This window comes from Mastigoproctus giganteus, chromosome 1 (genome assembly GCF_048544385.1).
Source record: "Mastigoproctus giganteus isolate SK-2022 chromosome 1, ASM4854438v1, whole genome shotgun sequence".
Classification (NCBI taxonomy): Eukaryota; Metazoa; Arthropoda; class Arachnida; order Uropygi; family Thelyphonidae; genus Mastigoproctus; species Mastigoproctus giganteus.
The window spans coordinates 110,831,877-110,851,402 of NC_143575.1; the positions used below are offsets into that span (position 1 = coordinate 110,831,877).

Below are 19,526 nucleotides of genomic sequence, written 5' to 3' on the forward strand. Positions count from 1 at the left end.
GAACATAGCATTCAATATCTTGCTCATTCTTGAAAATCTGCAAAGTCATCCTGCACATTTGTCTGATCTGCACCCAAATATGACAGTTACCTTTCTTCCAGCTAATACAAGTTTGTTAATTCAGCTGACAGACCAAGTTATAGCTTCCTTTAAACTTTATTACCTAAGAAGATTTTTTTTATAATTGGTAGAAGCTATTGATGGAATAAGCAGTCTTTCGATTTGAGATTATTGACGGAATTATAACATTCTTGATGCTGTAAAAAAAATATTGAGTTCATGTGGGGTGAAGTTAAAAACTCCAAAACGAATGCAGGGTAGAAAAAGCTGTGGCCACAAAGCTGCACTAAAGAAGCCATGGTCGAAAGGCTGGAGGTAGTTGAAATTGTTGTGAGAATTGTCAAAATGATTAGCGGAGAGAGATTTGAAGAACTGGAATGCAGATATCACAGCAGAAGTCCTTGAATCTGATAGAGGTGTACAAAGCCTTGAATGGTTTGAGCATGCTCAATGCTGATGGGATTCTTCCTCTTGCTCAGAATAATCACCTGAGAGGGCATAAATTCAAATTGAGGAAAGACAGATGTAGGATAGACGTGCAGAAATTTGCCTTTAGCCAGCGGGTGGTTGGTAGGTGGAACAGACTTCCATCCCTTGTCATGGAAGTTGATAGCATAAATAAGTTTAAGGCTCAGCTGGACAGGTATTTCGAACGAACAGAGGGGTGAAGTGGAAGTGGTTGTTTTTTATTTATTTATTTTACTTTATTTTATTTTTTTTGGCTGATGCTGCATAAGCTTGCTTTCTTGCATCAAATGCCTCTACTAATGCTAATCTCATAGAGAACAATTATCAGTGGAAGATATTTTGTCACAATGTGCAGAAGATAACAAAAATGATAAAAACGAAGAAGACGCACACAAAAATTTTACCACAAAGAGACAAACTGAGTTTTTTAAGATCCATATCCAGAGCCAAGAAGCTCTGGATATGGATCCTAATTTGAAGAGGAGTTGAAATTTTTGCAGAACTTTATCATTAACTTTAGTTCCTTATAAAGAAATTCATAGAGAAAAACAGCATGCTTCTAAGCAAACAATTTTAACAAATTTTTTCCAAAAAGTGCCAGATACTGTTGCGAGTTTATCAGGAAAACAGTGACGAAAAAGCAATGAATTTAGATTAAAAATATAGAGGTACGTATAGCAAGATTATTTTTATGGACATTTTTGTATTTTTTTTTTTTTTTTTCCTCTTACGGAATGAAAACAATTTAAAAAAAAATTTTTTTTTTTTTTTTATAATATTTTTTGTGTACAGGTACGGAACTCTCATTGTGTCGTATAAACTATGTTTTGCATTGCGTGGATTTGGACTGTGCGGTGTTTTCCCGGAACGTAACCTCCGCACAAATCACTGTACATGTTCGTGGGTTGATTTGCATGTGGTGTGAGCTGATAAACCCAGAATAACTCATAGGGATCAAACTTTCTCCCACCACCTGAGATCAGCTAATGACATCTTCAAACGAACAGGGTATGTATAAATTCCTCAAGTCATCAAACGGACTCAAACCCAGACCTCTCCATATGAAGACAAGTGCTAGCACCATTACACTGTAACAGAGGATCTAACATAATGTAGATAAAGTTTTCACAAGATGTATGTATGACAGCATTTGAGTATCAGAAAAGGAATTAAGTGTCATAATCAATCAAAACTAACCCCCATATGAGACTAGATAATCATGTTTTTCACTGCACAATAAATAAATAGGCAAAAAAAATCTTACATCAACTTGGGTAAGAACATCAATAAAGCCACATCCATGGTTTGATGAACAACAGAGAGCTTTTAAAACGCCAAGCCATTCAGCACTCAAAGCAGCACAACTTGCTGTTAATTCAGCACACAACACTGAGATCTCGTTCAACCTTCAAACAATTTTAAACAATTACACTAAAAAAAATTTAAATTCAGTATATAAGAATATTAACATATATATACCATAAGATTTTAAAATTACTTAATATAATATTTTAAAATAGTGTATCACAAAACTTGCATATATCTATCAATAAAATAAATATTAAAAAACCAAAAATACAAATTAATGGTATGCAACTAGAGGTTTAGGCCAAATGAATCATGAAAATTGACCGATGCCATATGCCACAAAATAAAACATAAATAAGCATAGGAAAAATATACATAGGAAAAGTATCATCTGTTCTCAATTGTGTACATTGACTAACACATTTTCAAGGATATACTATCAATGCATACTGGTAATGAAATAATGGCAGCAATCATTTCAGTGTTCCTGGTGATTCTTCTAGAAACTATTTGAACCTGAACAACTGGTAAACATTATCAAGTAATATGGTTTGCCTATTGTTCATTTAAAGTTGATCATTCAAACTCAACCAATCATTTAAACAAAGAAGTTTAAACTATTTGATGTTAGCATTAGTAGAGGCATACAATGCAAGAAAGCAAGCTTATGCAGTATCAGACAAAAAAACAAAAAAACTCCCATTTCACCCCTCCATTCGTTCCAAATGCCAGTCCAGCTCAGCCTTAAATTTATTTAGGCTATCAACTTCCACAACAAAAGATGGAAGTCTGTTCCACCAATCAACTACCCGCTGGATAAAGGCAAATAGCCAGCAGGTAGTTGATTCACATCTATTCTACAACTGTCTTTCCTCAATTTGAATCTATGCCCCTCAGTTTCTTAATCTGAGCAAGAGAAAGAATCCCATCAACATTCAGCTTGCTCAACCCATTCAGGGCCTTAAACACCTCAACAGATCACCTTGCAGGTGCCTACTCTCCAGACACTGCAATTTGCAGAACTTACCTTTCTTGGTAAGAGTACCCCTTTGTTCCCCTTACCAATCATGTTGCCCTTCCAAAGAAGGGCAACATGATTGGTGAGGGGAACAAAGGGGTACACATCCTTCCTAAAATGAGGCCTCCAGACTTGTAAACAGTACTCTAGGTGTGGCCTGACATTGCCTTGTACAACAGGATAATAATGTCCCTGTCCCTGCTAGCAAAATGACTATATATCATTGACAAGACTCCATGACCTGCCCTGGCAGCCTATCTGCACTGTTCAGCAAACTTTCATATTTGACTGCACAATTAACCCCAGGTCTTTTTCATTTTCCACTTCCCTGAGTGTAGTACCACACAGTTGGTACGTTTCTCTTGGGTTTTTGCTACCCATATGTAGTACTTTGCATTTGTCAATGTTAAACTTCAGTTGCCACTTCTCAGCCCATTTGCCCTTATCTAGATCCAGTTGGAGTAGCATACTGTCTTTACTGTCATTAACAACACTGCCAACCTTTGTACCATCCGCAAACTTGGACATTAAACCTTATATACCTTCATCAATATCACTGATAAATATACAAAACAACAATGGGCCCAACACCGAACCCTGGGGAACTCCGCTAATAACATTTCTCCATGAAGAGCAGTGTCCATTGATTATCAGTTCTGTCATTTCCCACTCAACCATCTCTTTATCCATTGTAGCAACTTACCCTTAATGCCATGCCTCTCCATTTGTACAGCATTCTTCCATGTGCAACAGTATCAAAAGCTTTCCTGAAATCCAAGTATATGATATCAAAATTATATTTTACAATCAGTTCCTTTGTGACCACATCATAGTATCCAATCAAATTGGTCAGACAAGACCTCCCTTTAACAAACCCATGCTGTGTCTTAACTATTACTGCAGTCTTGTCTAGATGATCCTGCAATGCTTCTTTAACCAGTGATTCCATTATTTTTCCCAGAACACAAGTTAAACTAACGGGTCTATAGTTACTTGTGTCACCTTTTGAGCCCCCTTCAAATGTATTGGTGATACATTTGCACACCTCCAGTCCATCGGGACCTCCCCTGAGGCCAAGGAAGCTTTCATAATTATGGCTAAGGGTTTGCTTACTTCCTTTGCTGCCTCCTTTAATATAACTGGACAGATACCATCCACCCCAGTTGCCTTCCTTATGTTTAACTTCAATAATTTCTGCTCCGCTTTGCTCTCAGTTATTACAAAATCACTTAACTCCCTGTTAGCATTTGATAAACTTCTGGCACTCCCCTCATTGAATGACTCCTCATGTGTGAATGCAGATGCAAAATACTCATTCATTTTATCAGTTACCTGAGCGTGATCATCAATAGTCAATCCATCTATGTTAAGTGGTTCAATCTAATTCATCCCTTTCCTTCTAGAGTTTACATAAGTACTCTTTGTCGTTTTTCTTTGCATCCTTTGGCAAACATTGAATTGGCATGCTTAACTTCCTTTGTGACTTGACTGCAGACTAGCTTATATCTATATGCATCCCATACATTTTTCTTCTCTGCTACGAGCCTCATTAATTCATCTGACATCCAATTGGGCCTAAACCTTGAACAGTATTTCTTAGTTAAAATGAAAAGCCTAGTAGCCTCCAAAATTGTGAAAAAACTAACTTTTATAGCAATAGAAATGGTATTGAAAAGTTCATAGTTTTTGAAGCAGTCAAGTTACCAGTGGCTGTATATTATTTTTCACCTCAGAAATGGTTCTTACTGTGATACTACAATACCATTACCCTACTCTTGTAGAATGATTTATCAAGGCCTGAAAAAAGTCTCTGCAGATAATAATACCATGATTTCTTTTGAATTTTTGTCCAGAGTGAAATTTAAGTTCCAGAAATAAAAGGAAGCCTGACAATGCAAGATGTGACTAATGTGGATGCTGCAGCACTTCACTGGTTGGGTAGTTTTATAGCATATATTTGTTTTAAAAACAAGAAATACTACATGTGAAATACTAATTTTACAGCTGTGGACAAAGTTAACTTGTTCAAGTATAAAAACAACTACAGCAAATTAACACAGAACTGAAAATTACTTATGGGCAAAAAAATAACTTTTGGGAATAAACAGACAGCTTTCAAAGTTTCCTCTGGTCATTGTTTTAACATTTCCAGTTTGACTGCCAATTCAGCCATTTTCTTGTTAATTACAATAATGGTTAAAAGTCAATTTTTAATAGCAAAATAAAAGAATAAATACACATTTTGAAGGCATGTATTGCAGTGGGCTGGAAAATCTGATTTTCCAGCCCACTGTAAGAGCAATAAAATTGTTTCTGGCTATTCTCAGGCACCCAAACACCTGCAAATGGGTAATTCCTCCCAAGGCATTTGGGGGTAATAGCACTATTTCAGGGAGGGTGCAACTCTTGATAGGGAGGGGGATATTTTAAATATATAACTAGCATTATAGCGAAAAAGTGCTGTGTAAACCACGCTATAGCTGGGAGCAACTGCAATGGACATCATTCTTCTTCTGCAGGTACCTTATGATGGCAGAATTTTAAAATTTGTCCATTATATGGGAAAGAAACAAAGAAAAAAAAAAAAAACTCAGTTCAACAGGTTTTAAGGATCCATAATAAAATGGCGAATCTATATTTTTGCATTTGTTTACATAAAAAATCATATCAACATTTAAAATTACATTCAGAATGTCATTTTCATTATTTTTACATGCCCCATGCAAAACAGACAGTATTAGTATAACTAGTTTAGTGTTATATAACACATATAACACTAAACAGCAAAAGAAAAAACTACCCACATCATTTGTTCATTTCCACTAATAAGTAATAACAAATAACACCCATTTTTAACTTAAATTTATTCAAATGAAACTATTTTTAGCCATCCACTCTGCAACCATCCTTTTTCAATGTATATTGAAAAAAGGATGGTTGCAAGAGTGGATAAGAAAGAGTAAATAAGCCATCAACATATAAGTCACTTTATAGATTTAACGCCTTACAAATCAGATATCCTCACAAATGACTAGCTTCCACATGCTGCAAATTAAAGACTTTCTTAGTAAGAGTACCATGTCATCCTAACTAATCTTGTTACTCTTCTCTTCACTTGTTACATCGTTCCTAAACTGAGACATTCAGACCTGTAAATAATACTCTCAATATGCAACATAACCAGTGCCTTATATAAGATATTCCTACCTCATCATCCTAGTGAAAAGGTTCCTGTAACATTACTGACAGCCTGTCTGCACTGTCAGAAAATTTCATTTTGGACTACAATTACTGAGAGTAATAAAACCCAACTGGTATGTTATTCTGGGATTACTGCTATGCTAATGCGATATATCATATTTATTGATGTTATAAAATGTTATATATCATATATATTGATGTTTAATTTATAAAACCTTCTTTTTCCACTTCTTAATGGCGCACTATGGCCATGGTTGCCGATGCACCTAATAAATCTCTAAAACAACAACAACAACAACAACAACAAACCACTTCTTAACCCATCTACCTATTTTTTCTAGGTAGATGGTTTCTCTAGTTTTTATATGCAGTAACATGTCCAGATTCCTGTCATAACCATCCATGAACAAAGTCACACATTAAACTTCATACACCTTCAACAACATCATTAATAAATATCAAAAACAGTATGTAGTCCAGCATTGAAACAAAAGGGACTGCACTATTTTTAATGGAGTTAGAAAATAGCAGTAGTTCATGAAGAGCTAGCAATTAATAACAACCCTCTGTCTCCTGCCACTCAGCTATCCATTTATCCATAGCAGTAGCAGAGTCCCTAATGTTGCACTTCTCCAATTTATACAGCAGTTTAGCAGGAGGAGTGGCCCACAAGAATCACTGTTAAAATCAAAAACAAGGTCTCTTATTATTACAGTCGATTCCGGTTATTTGGAACACATCGGGACTAGTGCATTTTGGCCGATTAAGCAGCTGCCCCGATTATCCGAAGTTTCACATAAAAAAAGTTAAATATACAATGGACCCCCACTTTACAATTGGTTCACTGTACAATCAAATCATGTTACGATGGAGTCACCATAGTAAAGTACCATTCACTATGCGATGTGTAGTAATCGCAAGTCATTGTGATCAAGTTTGTGAACTGAATTTTAATTCTATTAAACAATGATTCTAATTAGCGAAAATAGTAGGAATATTATCCACAGGCTATAAAGGTATAAAGATATATTAAGCACAAATTTCCCTTTATTACCTTACCAATTAAAAAATTATTTTAATAATTTTTTAATTGGTAAGGTACATGATATACATGATAAACGGATGAATTCATGCGTACTGTAATATGAACATACTAACTAGTTGACATTTCTGTTCACTGACATTTGTGGATGGGGGTTAAAATTTAAAACAGTAAAAAGGTAAGCAATCAATGACCAAGAACATGGCACACACAAATTGTGTGCGCCATGTTCTTGTTGTTTTTCTAAAACTTTTGATTTAAATTTAGTAGTATAACATTATTTTGTGATTTTCTGATTAATTTGGTGTATTTATTCTTTACTCGGCCTTGTAATTGCATAAAAGTATCGGTAAGGGTATCCACGTGTTTGCAACTCCGCTGAACGAGAAGTTCTTTAGCCATATTTAGCCGCTTGATTGAATATTTTTTTACATCGAATTATTTCTGTAAGTAGCTTATAGACGTAGTAAGGATCGTTAGTTTATTCTGAATTGAGAGAGCGAGATTTGAAAGTTAATTAATACTTAAGTGTCCGTAGATTACCGTTCATAACTTTCCCGCCTTCGTGATACGATAGTTATATACCATACTAGATAGCTTTAGTTGAACTTCGTTAGCAGTTAAATTGTACTTTTAAATAAATACATATAACGACTTAGATTACAAACGTAATATAATTAATTATATTTAACATAATTAATAACATAACTTAATTAATTATAATTAATTAATTAATAGAATCATGACTCAGACAAGAGCAGCAAAGCAAAAGGCTCAAGCTAATGGAAGTGCTGTGGCTCAGAGTAGAACTGAGGGGGGCAGTTGTCCTCTGACTCACAGCCGTATAAAATGCACTGTTTGCTTGATGTTTGCAGAGCAATCGGGTACGGGACATGATACTGCCATGGGGGATGTCTTTGTGTGTGCGCGATGCAAGGAGTGTATCGATATCAGGCAACAACTCAGTGTTCTTGTGGGCCTATATGAGAGCTTGAAGGACAGGGTGGATGCCCTCGAAGAAACTAAATTGAGGGGCCCATCAAGCTCTCAGCTCCCCACATCAACGCCAGAGCTTGCACTTGGGTATCACGACACAGAGGCAACCCCCAAGGCAAAATGCGCTGGTCCCGGAGGAACTAGTAGTTGGTGACTCTATTGTCAGGGAAACAGGGAACATGCTTTGTAAAAAGGATAGGTGGAACAGGACCAGGGTATGTCTGCCAGGGGCAAAGGTAGATGACGTAGAGCGAACATCATCTTTTAAGGGCACAAAAGGTGATATAGTTGTACACGTTGGCACTAATGATATTAAGAGTAGGAGACCGGCAGAATTACTTAACAAGTACAGGTCACTGTTGAACAAAAGCCGAGAATTAGGGTAGAATTGTCTGCAATTCTGCACAGACACGATAGGAGGGAGTATATGATGAGAGCCTTGTCGATCAATTCGGCCCTGGAAAGATTGTGCAAGGCTCAAGGGGTAGAATTTTTTTCAGCCTGGACTGTACTTGTTAACAGGAGAGATTGCTTCTACAGGGATGGGATACACTTAAATAGAAAGGGTGCAAGAATATTTGCTGATGCTATCGAGGCAGTGTTAGGTGGGTCAGAAAACTGCTAGCTTGGGGAAAGACAAAGACCAATAGATTGACAGTAGCCACTGGCAGAGGTGAAAGAGATTCTTGCACTGCTTCTATTAGAATGAGCAGAAGCCTGAAAACCAAGATGCATGATATTTCAGAGACTGCTAGGAGCCATTGCGGTACAAGTAAACACATGGGTTGTGTTAGGGTAGCTAAGAATAGAAACAGGTGCAGGTATACTTGCGTGTACACCAATGCTAGGAGTTAGTAAATAAATTTGATGAATTTGAGGTATTGCTCAAAACATCAAAAGGCAGATATTGTTGGGATATCAGAGACGTGGTGTCACAGAGATATAAGGGATGCAGAACTGGAATTTGGGGAGTACGTCTACAGAAAGGATAGACAGGATAGGAAGGGGGGGGTTATGCTATTAGTTAAGAAACACATAAAATCCAAGGAAGTGAAGCCAGTCGACATCGTTGGACAGTGCAGTGTTGAGTCAGTTTGGTGTGACATAAGCATCGGGAGATCAAAATTGAGAGTAGGAGTGTGCTATAGGCCTAATGACTCTGATGAGTATAATAAGAAACTGTACAGGGAAATAGAGTGGGCCAGTAAATCAGAGAGTCTTATAATGGGAGATTTTAATTTCCCAGATATTGACTGCAATTTGGGGGCTGGTCACTCACACACTAGCAGGGCTTTTGTGGATTTATTGGATGATTGTTTTCTACATCAGCATGTTCGGGAGGCAACTAGAGGGAGTAATACTCTTGATTTGATTATCAGCAGTGATTCTTCATGCATTAAGAATCTGCAGATAAATGAACCACTAGGTGGCAGTGATCACAGTGTGCTGAAGTGGGATTTACTCAAAGAGGTAACTACCATTAGGGGTAAAGGGAAGGGTTATTGCTTCCGTAAAGGCGACTATGATGGACTGAGACAGTATTTAAATTCTACACAGTGGGACCAACTGACGACGTTACCAAGAGCAAATTCAAAATGGGAAGCATTCAAAGAATTAATCTTGGAAGCTACTAGGTTTTTACATACCAACTAAGAAATACTGTTCAAGGTTTAGGCTAAAATGCATGTCTGATGAACTAATGAGGCATATGGCAGAGAAGAAAAATGCATGGGATACTTACAAATTAACACATGACACAGAAGCCTATGATAGATACAAGTTGATATGCAACCAAGTTACAAAGGAGGTTAGGCAGGCGAAGGCAGATTACGAGAAAACCTTGGCAAGGGATGCAAAGAAAAACAGCAAAGAGTTCTTTACTTATGTAAACTCTAGAAGGAAGGGGATGAATCAGATTGGTCCACTTGATATTGATGGGTCAACTGTTGATGACCCTGCTCAGGTTGCTAACAAACTAAATGAATATTTTGCATCGACATTCACACATGAGGAGTTATTCAGCGCGGGGAATGCCAGAGGTGTATTCAACTCTAGCAGTAAGCTACAGAATCTTGAAATCACTGGGAGAAAGTGTAGGAGAAACTGTTGAAGATAAACACAAGAAAGGCACCCGGGGTGGATGGGATCTATCCAGTTATATTAAAGGAGGCAGCAAAGGAAGTAAGCAAACCCTTAGCCATAATTATGAGAGCTTCCTTGGACTCAGGGGAGGTACCCATAGACTGGAAATGTGCAAATGTGACCCCAATTCACAAAGGAGGATCAAAGGCTGACACAAGTAATTATAGACCTGTGAGCTTAACTTCTGTTCCAGGAAAATTAATGGAGGCACTGGTTAAAGAAGCACTGCAGGATCATTTAGACAAGACCAGTTATAGCTCGGACACAGCATGGTTTTGTTAAGGGGAAGTCTTGCCTGACCAATTTGATTGGATATTATGATGCAGTCACAAAAGAACTGGATGCAGGGAATAACTTTGATATTATATACTTGGATCTTAGAAAGGCTTTTGATACTGTTGCACATGGAAGACTGCTACACAAATTGGAGCAGTGTGACATTGGAGGTAAATTGCTGCTATGGATAAAGGGGTGGTTGAGGGGGAGAAGACAGAGAGTGGTAATCAATGGACACTGCTCATTGTGGACTAATGTTATTAGTGGAGTCCCTCAGGCTTCAGTGTTCGGTCCATTATTGTTTTCTGTATTTATAAATGATATTGATGATGGTATATCAAGCTTAATGTCCAAGTTTGCAGACAATACAAAGGTTGGCAGGGTTGTCAAGGACACTACGGACACTCTGCTGCTGCAACAGGATCTGGAAAGGTTGAGCAGATGGACTGAGAGGTGGAAAATGAAGTTTAACATTGACAAATGTAAAGTACTACACATGGGAAACAGCAACCCCAGAGCAACGTATCAACTCTGTGGTACTACACTGACAGTGGTAGAGAATGAAAGGGACTTGGGGGGTGGTTGTGCAGGCAGATATGAAGTTCTCTGAGCAGTGCAGACGGGCTGCAAGAGTAGCTCATGGAGTATTGTCAATGATATACAGGAATTTTTCCAGCAGGGATAAGGAGGTGATTATTCCTTTGTATAAGGCAATGGTCAGGCCACACCTAGAGTACTGTATACAGGTCTGGAGGCCATATTTCAGGAAGGATGTAGAGCTGCTGGAACGAGTACAGAGAAGGGCAACAAGATTAGTGAATGGAACAAAGGGGTGCTCTTACGAAGAAAGGCTTAAGTTTTGCAAATTACAGTGTCTGGAGACTAGGCACCAGCGAGGTGATCTGATAGAGGTGTATAAAGCCTTGAATGGTTTGAGCATGCTCAATGCTGATGGGATTCTTCCTCTAGCTCAGAATAATCACCTGAGAGGGCATAAATTCAAATTGAGGAAAGACAGATGTAGGACAGACGTGCAGAAATTTGCCTTTAGCCAGCGGGTGGTTGGTAGGTGGAACAGACTTCCATCCCTTGTAGTGGAGGTTGATAGCCTAAATAAGTTTAAGGCTCAGCTGGACGGGTATTTTGAACGAACAGAGGGGTGAAGTGGAAGTGGGTTTTTTTTTTTTTTTGGCTGACGCTGCATAAGCTTGCTTTCTTGCATCAAATGCCTCTACTAATGCTAATGCTAATGCTAATTGCAAGTATTAGCATTAGTAGAGGCATATGATGCAAGAAGCAAGCTTATGCAGCATCAGCCAAAAGGAAAAAATAAATAATATAAAAATAAATAAAACACTCACTTCACCCCTCCATTCGTTCGAAATACCTGTCCAGCTGAGCCTTAAATTTATTTAGGCTATCAACTTCCACAACAAGGAAGGAAGTCTGTTCCATCAACCAAATACACACTGTCTAAAGGCAAATTTCCGCATATCTATCCTTCATCCGTCTTTCCTCAATTGGAATTTATGCCCTCTCAGGTGAATATTCTGAGCAAGAGGGAGAATCCCATCAGCATTGAGCATGCTTAAACCATTCAAGGCTTTATACACTTCTATCAGATCACCAGACACTGTAATTTGCAAAACTTAAGCCTTTCTTTGTAAGACCAACCCTTTGTTCCATTCACTAATCTTGTTGCCCTTCTCTGTACTCGTTCCAGCAGCTCTATATCCTTCTTGAAATGAGGCCTCCAGACCTGTATACAGTACTCAAGGTGTGGCCGCACCATTGCCTTATACAAGGGAATAATCACCTCCTTAACCCTGCTAGAAAAATTCCTCTATATCATTGACAAGACACCATGAGCTACTCTTGTAGCCCATCTGCACTGCTCAGAGAACCTCATATCTGCCTGCACAATTACCCCCAGGTCCTTTTCATTCTCTACCACTGTCAGTGTAGTACCACACAGTTGATACGTTGCTCTGGGTTTGCTGCTTCCCATATGTAGTACTTTACATTTGTCAATGTTAAACTTCATTTGCCACCTCTCAGCCGATCTGCTCAACCTTTCCAGATCCTGTTGCAGCAGCATGGCATCAGTAGTGTCCTTAACAACCCTGCCAACCTTAGTATCGTCAGCAAACTTAGACATTAAGCTTGATATACCATCATCAATATTATTTATAAACACAGAAAACAATAATGGACCCAACACTGAAGCCTGAGGGACTCCACTAATAACATTACTCCACGATGAGCAGCGTCCACTGATTACCACTCTCTGTCTTCTCCCCCTATCCACAGCAGCAATTTGCCTCCAATGCCACACTAATCCAATTTGTACAGCAGTCTTCCATGTGCAACTGTATCAAAAGCCTTTCTAAGATCCAAGTATAAAATATCAAAGTTATTCCCTACATCCAGTTCTTTTGTGATTGCGTCACAGTATCCAATCAAATTGGTCAGGCAAGACTTCCCATTAACAAAATCATGCTGTGTCCGAACTATAACTGAAGTCTTGTCTAGATGATCCTGCAGTGCTTCTTTAACCAGTGACTCCATTAATTTTCCTAGAACACAAGTTAAACTCACAGGTCTATATTTACTTTTGTCAGCCTTTGATCCTCCTTTGTGAATTGGGGTTACATTTGCTCATTTCCAGTCTATGGATACCTCCCCTGAGTCCAAGGAAGCTCTCATAATTATGGCAAAGGGTTTGCTTACTTCCTTTACTGCCTCCTTTAATATAACTGGATAGATTCCACCCACCCCAGGCCTTTCTTGTGTTTATCTTCAACAATTTCTCCTCCACTTTACTCTCAGTTATTGCAAAATTATCTAGCTTACTGCCAGAGTTGAATACACCTCTGGCATAACCCTCACTGAATAACTCCTCATGTGTGAATATCGATGAAATATTCATTTAGTTTGTTAGCTACCTGAGCAGGATCATCAACAGTTGAACCATCGATATCAAGTGGACCAATCTGTTTCATCCCTTTTCTTCTAGAGTTTACATAAGAAAAGAACTCTTTGCTGTTTTTCTTTGCTTCGCTTGTCAAAGATTTCTCATAATTTGCTTTCGCCTGTCTAACCTCCTTTGTAACTTGGTTCCAGATCAGCTTATATCTATCTTTCATAGGCTTCTGTGTCACATGTTAATTTATAAGTATCCCATGCATTTTTCTTCTCTGCCATATGTGTCATTAGTTCATCTGACATCCATTTAGGCCTAAACCTTGAACAATATTTCTTAGTTGGTATGTAAAGCCTAGTAGCTTCCAAGATAAGTTCTTTGAATGCTTTCCATTTTGAATTTGCTGTTGGTAACATCATTAGTTGGTCCCACTGTATAGTATTTAAATACTGTCTCAGACCATCGCAGTCGCCTTTACGAAAGCAATAACCCTTCCCTTTACCGCTGATGGTAGTTACCTCTTTGAGTAAATTCCACTTCAGCACACTGTAATCACTGCCACCTAGTAGTTCCTCTATCTGCAGATTCTTAATGCATGAAGAATCACTACTGATAATCAAATCAAGAGTATTACTCCCTCTAGTTGCCTCCCAAACATGCTGATGTAGAAAATAATCATCCAATAAATCCACAAAAGCCTTGCTAATGTGAGAGTGACCAACCCACAATTTCCAGTCAATATCTGGGAAATTAAAATCCCCCATTATAAGACTCTCTGATTTACTGGCCCACTCTATTTCTCTGTACAGTTCCTTATTATACTCATCAGAGTCATTAGGCCTATAGGAATACTCCTACTCTCAATTTTGATCTCCCAGTGCTTATGTCACACCAAACTGACTCGACACTGCACTGTCCAGCAATGTCGACTGGCTTCACTTCCTTGGATTTTATGTATTTCTTAACTAATAGCATAACCCCTCCTCCCTTCCTATCCTGTCTATCCTTTCTGTAGACGTTGTACTCCCCAAATTCCAGTTCTGCATTCCTTATATCTGTGTGACACCACGTCTCTGAAATCCCAACAATATCTGCCTTTGATATTTTTAGCAATACCTCAAATTCATCAAATTATTTACTAAACTCCTAGCATTGGTGTACACGCAAGTATACATGCACCTGTTCTTTTTCTTAGCTATCATAACACAGCCCATGTGTTTACTTGTACCGCAATGACTCCCAGCAGTCTCTGAAATATCCTGCATCTTGTTTTCCAGGCTTCTGCTCATTCCAATAGAAGCAGTGCCAGAATCACTTTCACCTCTGCCAGTAGCTACTGTTAATCTTTTAGTCTGTGAATCCCCTCAAGCCTAGTAGTTTTCCGACCCATCTAACACTTCCTTGATAGCATCAGCAAATATTCTTGCACCCTTTCTATTTAAGTATATCCCATCCCTGTAGAAGCAGTCTCTCCTGTTAACAAGCACAGATCAGGCTGAGAAAAATTCTACCCCCTGAGCCTTGCACAATCTCTCCAGGGCCGAATTGATCGACAAGGCTCTCATCATATATTCCTTCCTATCGTGTTTGGGCAGAATTGCAGACACTTTCAAATTCAACCTTAATTCACGGCTTTTTTTTACGTGCAAGTGAGAACAGAGTAACAAGTTACGAAGCTTTAAAAATAGGAATGAAGAGAAGATTCTGAAAATTAATTTTTTTATATGATTGAAGATTCCATGAAAGTGTAAACACATTTCACCATAATAACCCACAGAATTCCAGCTGTCGGTATTATTTAAAATTCAATAAGATCGATTGTTGTTGTTGTGATGGGGGTTTAATGGCGCACAAGCTGCTGGGGCTATAGTGCGCCTATTCATAGGAAAATAATAAAACTCAAATTTTGGATAGAATCAATTTATGGCTTATTAGAGTGATGTTTTAAAATTTATGATACAATCCAATTTTTTTCAAAAAAGAGAAGAATTCATTGATGTTTGCATCGTCACCTATAATATTTTTTAATGTCTTCGGTTCCGGAAAATTTTTTAGGGAAAGGAGGATGGATATTCTGTCCTGATCATAGTGAGGGCAGTCAACGAGAATGTGTTTGACTGATAAGTGCGAGGAACAGTGTGGACAATGAGGAGGATCCTCTCCTGTAAGTAGGTGAAGGTGAGTCAGATATGTATGTCCTATCCGTGCTCGTGCAAGCACTACTTCTTCTCTTCATACTGTTTTGATGCTAGAGCGCCAAAGCTGTGGATCCTGTTTCAACTGATAAAGTTTATTATTGCTTTGGGTGTCCCATATCTCTTTCCACATCGCAAGACATGTTGTTTGTATGATATGATTATAGTCATAGATTGGAATAGGAGCAAGGGTTAAATCATAAGTTGTTGGATTTTTGGCAGTTTTGTCAGCGAGTTCATTCCCCTTTATCCCCGAATGGGCTGGGATCCAGCAAAAGGTCACTGATTGATGACGTTCCTCAATTTTTAATAATAGGCTTCTGATTTGGTTTAATATAGGATGAACCTTATAACGAAAGTTTTGTATTGCTGTAATTGAGCTTAGAGAGTCAGTATATACAATATATTTTAGAGATGGGTAGAGATTCAGGTTTTCTAAAGCTAACTTTATTGCATGAAGTTCTGCAGAGAAGCTGCTATATTCAGGTGGAAGGGAAGCAGAAATGATTGTAGAGGGAAATACTGCTGCTGCTCCAACAGCTGAGTGTGATTTGGAGCCATCAGTATATATTGGCAATAAACTAGCATATTTCTGAATATGGCTTGCATGGAGTTGTTTCATGTTCAGTGACGGTAAAAGATTCTTTCCCCATTTTTGAAGGTAAGTATCAAAGTTAATTGTGGAGGAGGTGTCCAAGGTGGGTGTAAGCATTTCATTATGTCTAGCCTGTTGACATTAGGAATATTCCAACTCTGTGTTATTTCAATTAGTCGTAAGCCTGCCGGTCTTATTTTACTGGGTTTGTTTCTATAACGGTTTTGCAGTGGTGGATTAAAGAGATACGGCCCAATAGGGTGCTGACAGCAGTTTTGTATTCGGGCTGCATACTTAAGAAGTAGTGTTTTCCTGCGGAGACAAAGAGGGGGCTCATGTGCTTCAATATATAAACTTTGGGTAGGGGATGTCCTGAATGCGCCAAGGGCAATCCGCAGTGCACTATACTGTATAGGATCTAACCAGCGTAGTGTACTCTTTCGGGCAGAATCGTAGATTGGAGCACCATAATCCAAACGGGATCTGATCAATGCTCTATATAGCAGAAGCAAAGATGTACGGTCTGCTCCCCAAGACATTGCAGATAAAGCTCTCAGTATGTTCAGTTTTTTAAGGCAGGAAGTACGTAGCGATTTAATGTGTTCAAGGAAATTTAATTTTCTGTCAAGGATTAATCCCAAGAATCTGATATTGTTGGTCACTGGAATGGGAAAATTTGACATCTGAAGTTCAGGATCTGTATGCATTTTTCGTTGATTACAAAAGTGGACTGCAACAGTTTTCTGCTGAGATAGACGATAGCCATTGAGTCCTGCCCAACTTTGCACCTTATTCAAGGATAACTGTAGTTGCCGTTCAATGGATCTCATATTCTGAGAATGGCAAGAAATGGATAGATCATCCGCATAAAGATAGGTCTCAACTGTATTTGGGAGTTCTTTTGTTATAGAATCAATTTTAAGGGCGAAGAGGGTTGCACTCAATACAGAACCTTGTGGCACTCCTTCTTCCTGTAAAAATGTCTTAGAAAGAGAGTTGTGGTATCGGACTTGGAACGAACGGTTCTGGAGAAAGTTTCTGATAAATATAGGAAGGTTGCCCCTTAGACCAAGGGCATGGAGGTCGCTGAGAATGCCATGACGCCAGGTAGTGTCAAATGCCTTCTCTATGTCAATGGAAACCAAAACGAGATGTTCATTTTTTACGAAGGCATTGCGAATTGCAGACTCTGCTTTAATCATGAGATCTAAGGAGGACCTGTTCTTACGAAAGCCATGCTGTTTATTACTCATTAGGTGTTGTGTTTCGATGGTCCAAACAAGTCGATTATGAATAATTTTTTCAAGTAATTTACCGAGGCAACTGGAGAGGGAAATTGGTCGGTAATTGTATGGCCTTGTAGGGTCTTTTCCAGGTTTCAAAAAGGCAAGAACTGTGGCATGATGCCAGGAGATGGGATAAATGTTTTCCATAAATATTCTGTTATAGTAGACCAGTAGTATTTGTAAATTTTTGTCACCAAGGTATTGTAACATGATATAAGATATGCCATCTGGCCCAGCAGCACCGTTGTGTGTCGTTTTCATGGCATGTAGGAGTTCGTGATATTGAAGAGGCTGGTTATACGGAAGGAAAACTGAGGTTCGAAAGTTTATGGCTCGTTCTTCAGTCTTGGTCTTTATTTTCTGAAAATCCGCCGAATAATTTGACACCGCTGAAACTTTAGCAAACGTTTTGCCCAAAGCATTTGCTATGTCCTCAGGAGCTGAGAGTTCCTGCCCATTCCATGAAAGAATAGGTGAGGGGGTTGTAGGGAATTTTCCAGAAATCTGTCTGATTTTCTTCCATATTAACCTGGAGTTAGTGTTTCTGTTTATGGTAGATGCAAAATGAATCCAAGAATTCTTCTTGGCTTGCCTTTGAATGAGACGTGCTTTCGCTCTTAGTTTCTTGTAATTGATTAGATTAGTCGTGGTTGGTGATCTGCGAAATATATTCCATGCTTTATTTTTTAACTTCTTTGCTTTAGTGCAGTCTTCATTCCACCAATAATTATGGTGCTGTCGGGAATGCGGATTCGACAATGGAATTGAACACTTAGCTGCAGATAGTATGTGTGAAGTGATATAATCTGTGGCTTCATCTATTGACTGTGTCCGTATATATTGCTCATCCAGGGTGACTAAAGATTTAAATTTGACCCAGTTGGCTTGAGAAAACTTCCATTTCCTGCAGGGATTGACTAATGGTGGTTGAGTAGTGAGCAGATCACAAATAATGGGAAAATGATCACTGCCCAAGGGGTCATCTAAAACAGACCATTCTATGATTGGATACAGAGTCGGGGAACATACTGATAGATCAATTGCAGAAGTTTGTCCAGTTGGCAATTGTATGTGAGTGGGTGCACCAGTATTAAGAACAGTAAGGTTTTGTTTGTCTAGAAAAGTTTCAATTAGTCGGCCATGTGTATCTACTTTTGTTGATCCCCATAAGGGATTGTGGCTATTGAAATCACCCAACAGACAGACCGGGGGTGGCAATTGCATTAGCAGGTTTTCAAGATCTTGGTAAGAGAAAGTATGACTTGGTGGGAGATAGACTGATGCTAGTGTTAACGCAATCTGGGTTATCAGACGTACGGCAACAACTTCAATATCAGTTTGCAAAACAATTTGTTTGGTCGGGATCTTTGAGCTGATGAAGATGGCCACACCTCCACGGGCAGCATTTGAAGTATTACGATCTTGTCGATAGATGACATAGTTCTTAATGTTGGTGGAAATTTGTGGAGTTAGGTAGGTTTCCTGTAGACAGAAACCAACTGGAGAATAGCGGTGAATTAGGACTTGAATATCATTAAGGTTGCTACGATATCCTCTGCAATTCCACTGTAGAATATAAGGCATTATTGGTGTTTAGTAGAAGAAGCTGTATCTGACTGCTTTTTTAATGTGGTTGGCTTGTGACGTTCAGGCTTTGGTTTGTCTTTTTTGGAAAAGAATGGTCGACCGGTGTCCATTTCTTCTTCCGCATGTAATTCTAATATAGGTTCTTGTCTAGATGAGTCGAATGTATCCATAGATGTTTCTGGGATATTCTTTTTTAAATGTGAGCTCCGATTATTTGATGTAGAAGCAGTCACTGTGGGAGGAGAAGGAGATGTTGCTGGTACTGTAATTGCAGTATTATTTGCCTGGTTCATCTGCTTAGGGGTATTGGACTGTTGCTGGGAGAGAACAGCCCGAGCCCAGTCAGAAATTGAAGTGTTTGTAGGTATTGTAACATCGGTTTGGGTGCCCACTGATTGATACTTTTGCGCAATACTGGCGTATGTACGC

The 19,526-nt window shown here is 38.7% G+C and overlaps 1 protein-coding gene across 4 annotated transcripts in view; it reads right to left on the reverse strand.

The window, feature by feature from the left end:
- The window catches only part of LOC150091098 (mediator of RNA polymerase II transcription subunit 12-like protein), an 825,386-nt gene that overhangs the window by 412,105 nt on the left and 393,755 nt on the right, over positions 1-19,526 (reverse strand). For all 4 annotated transcript variants that reach the window (XM_090374287.1, XM_090374270.1, XM_090374279.1 and 1 more), the window contains one exon: positions 1,793-1,934. In XM_090374287.1, coding sequence (XP_090230413.1) covers positions 1,793-1,934 — 142 coding nt within the window. The remainder of the gene's footprint in view (positions 1-1,792; positions 1,935-19,526) is intronic.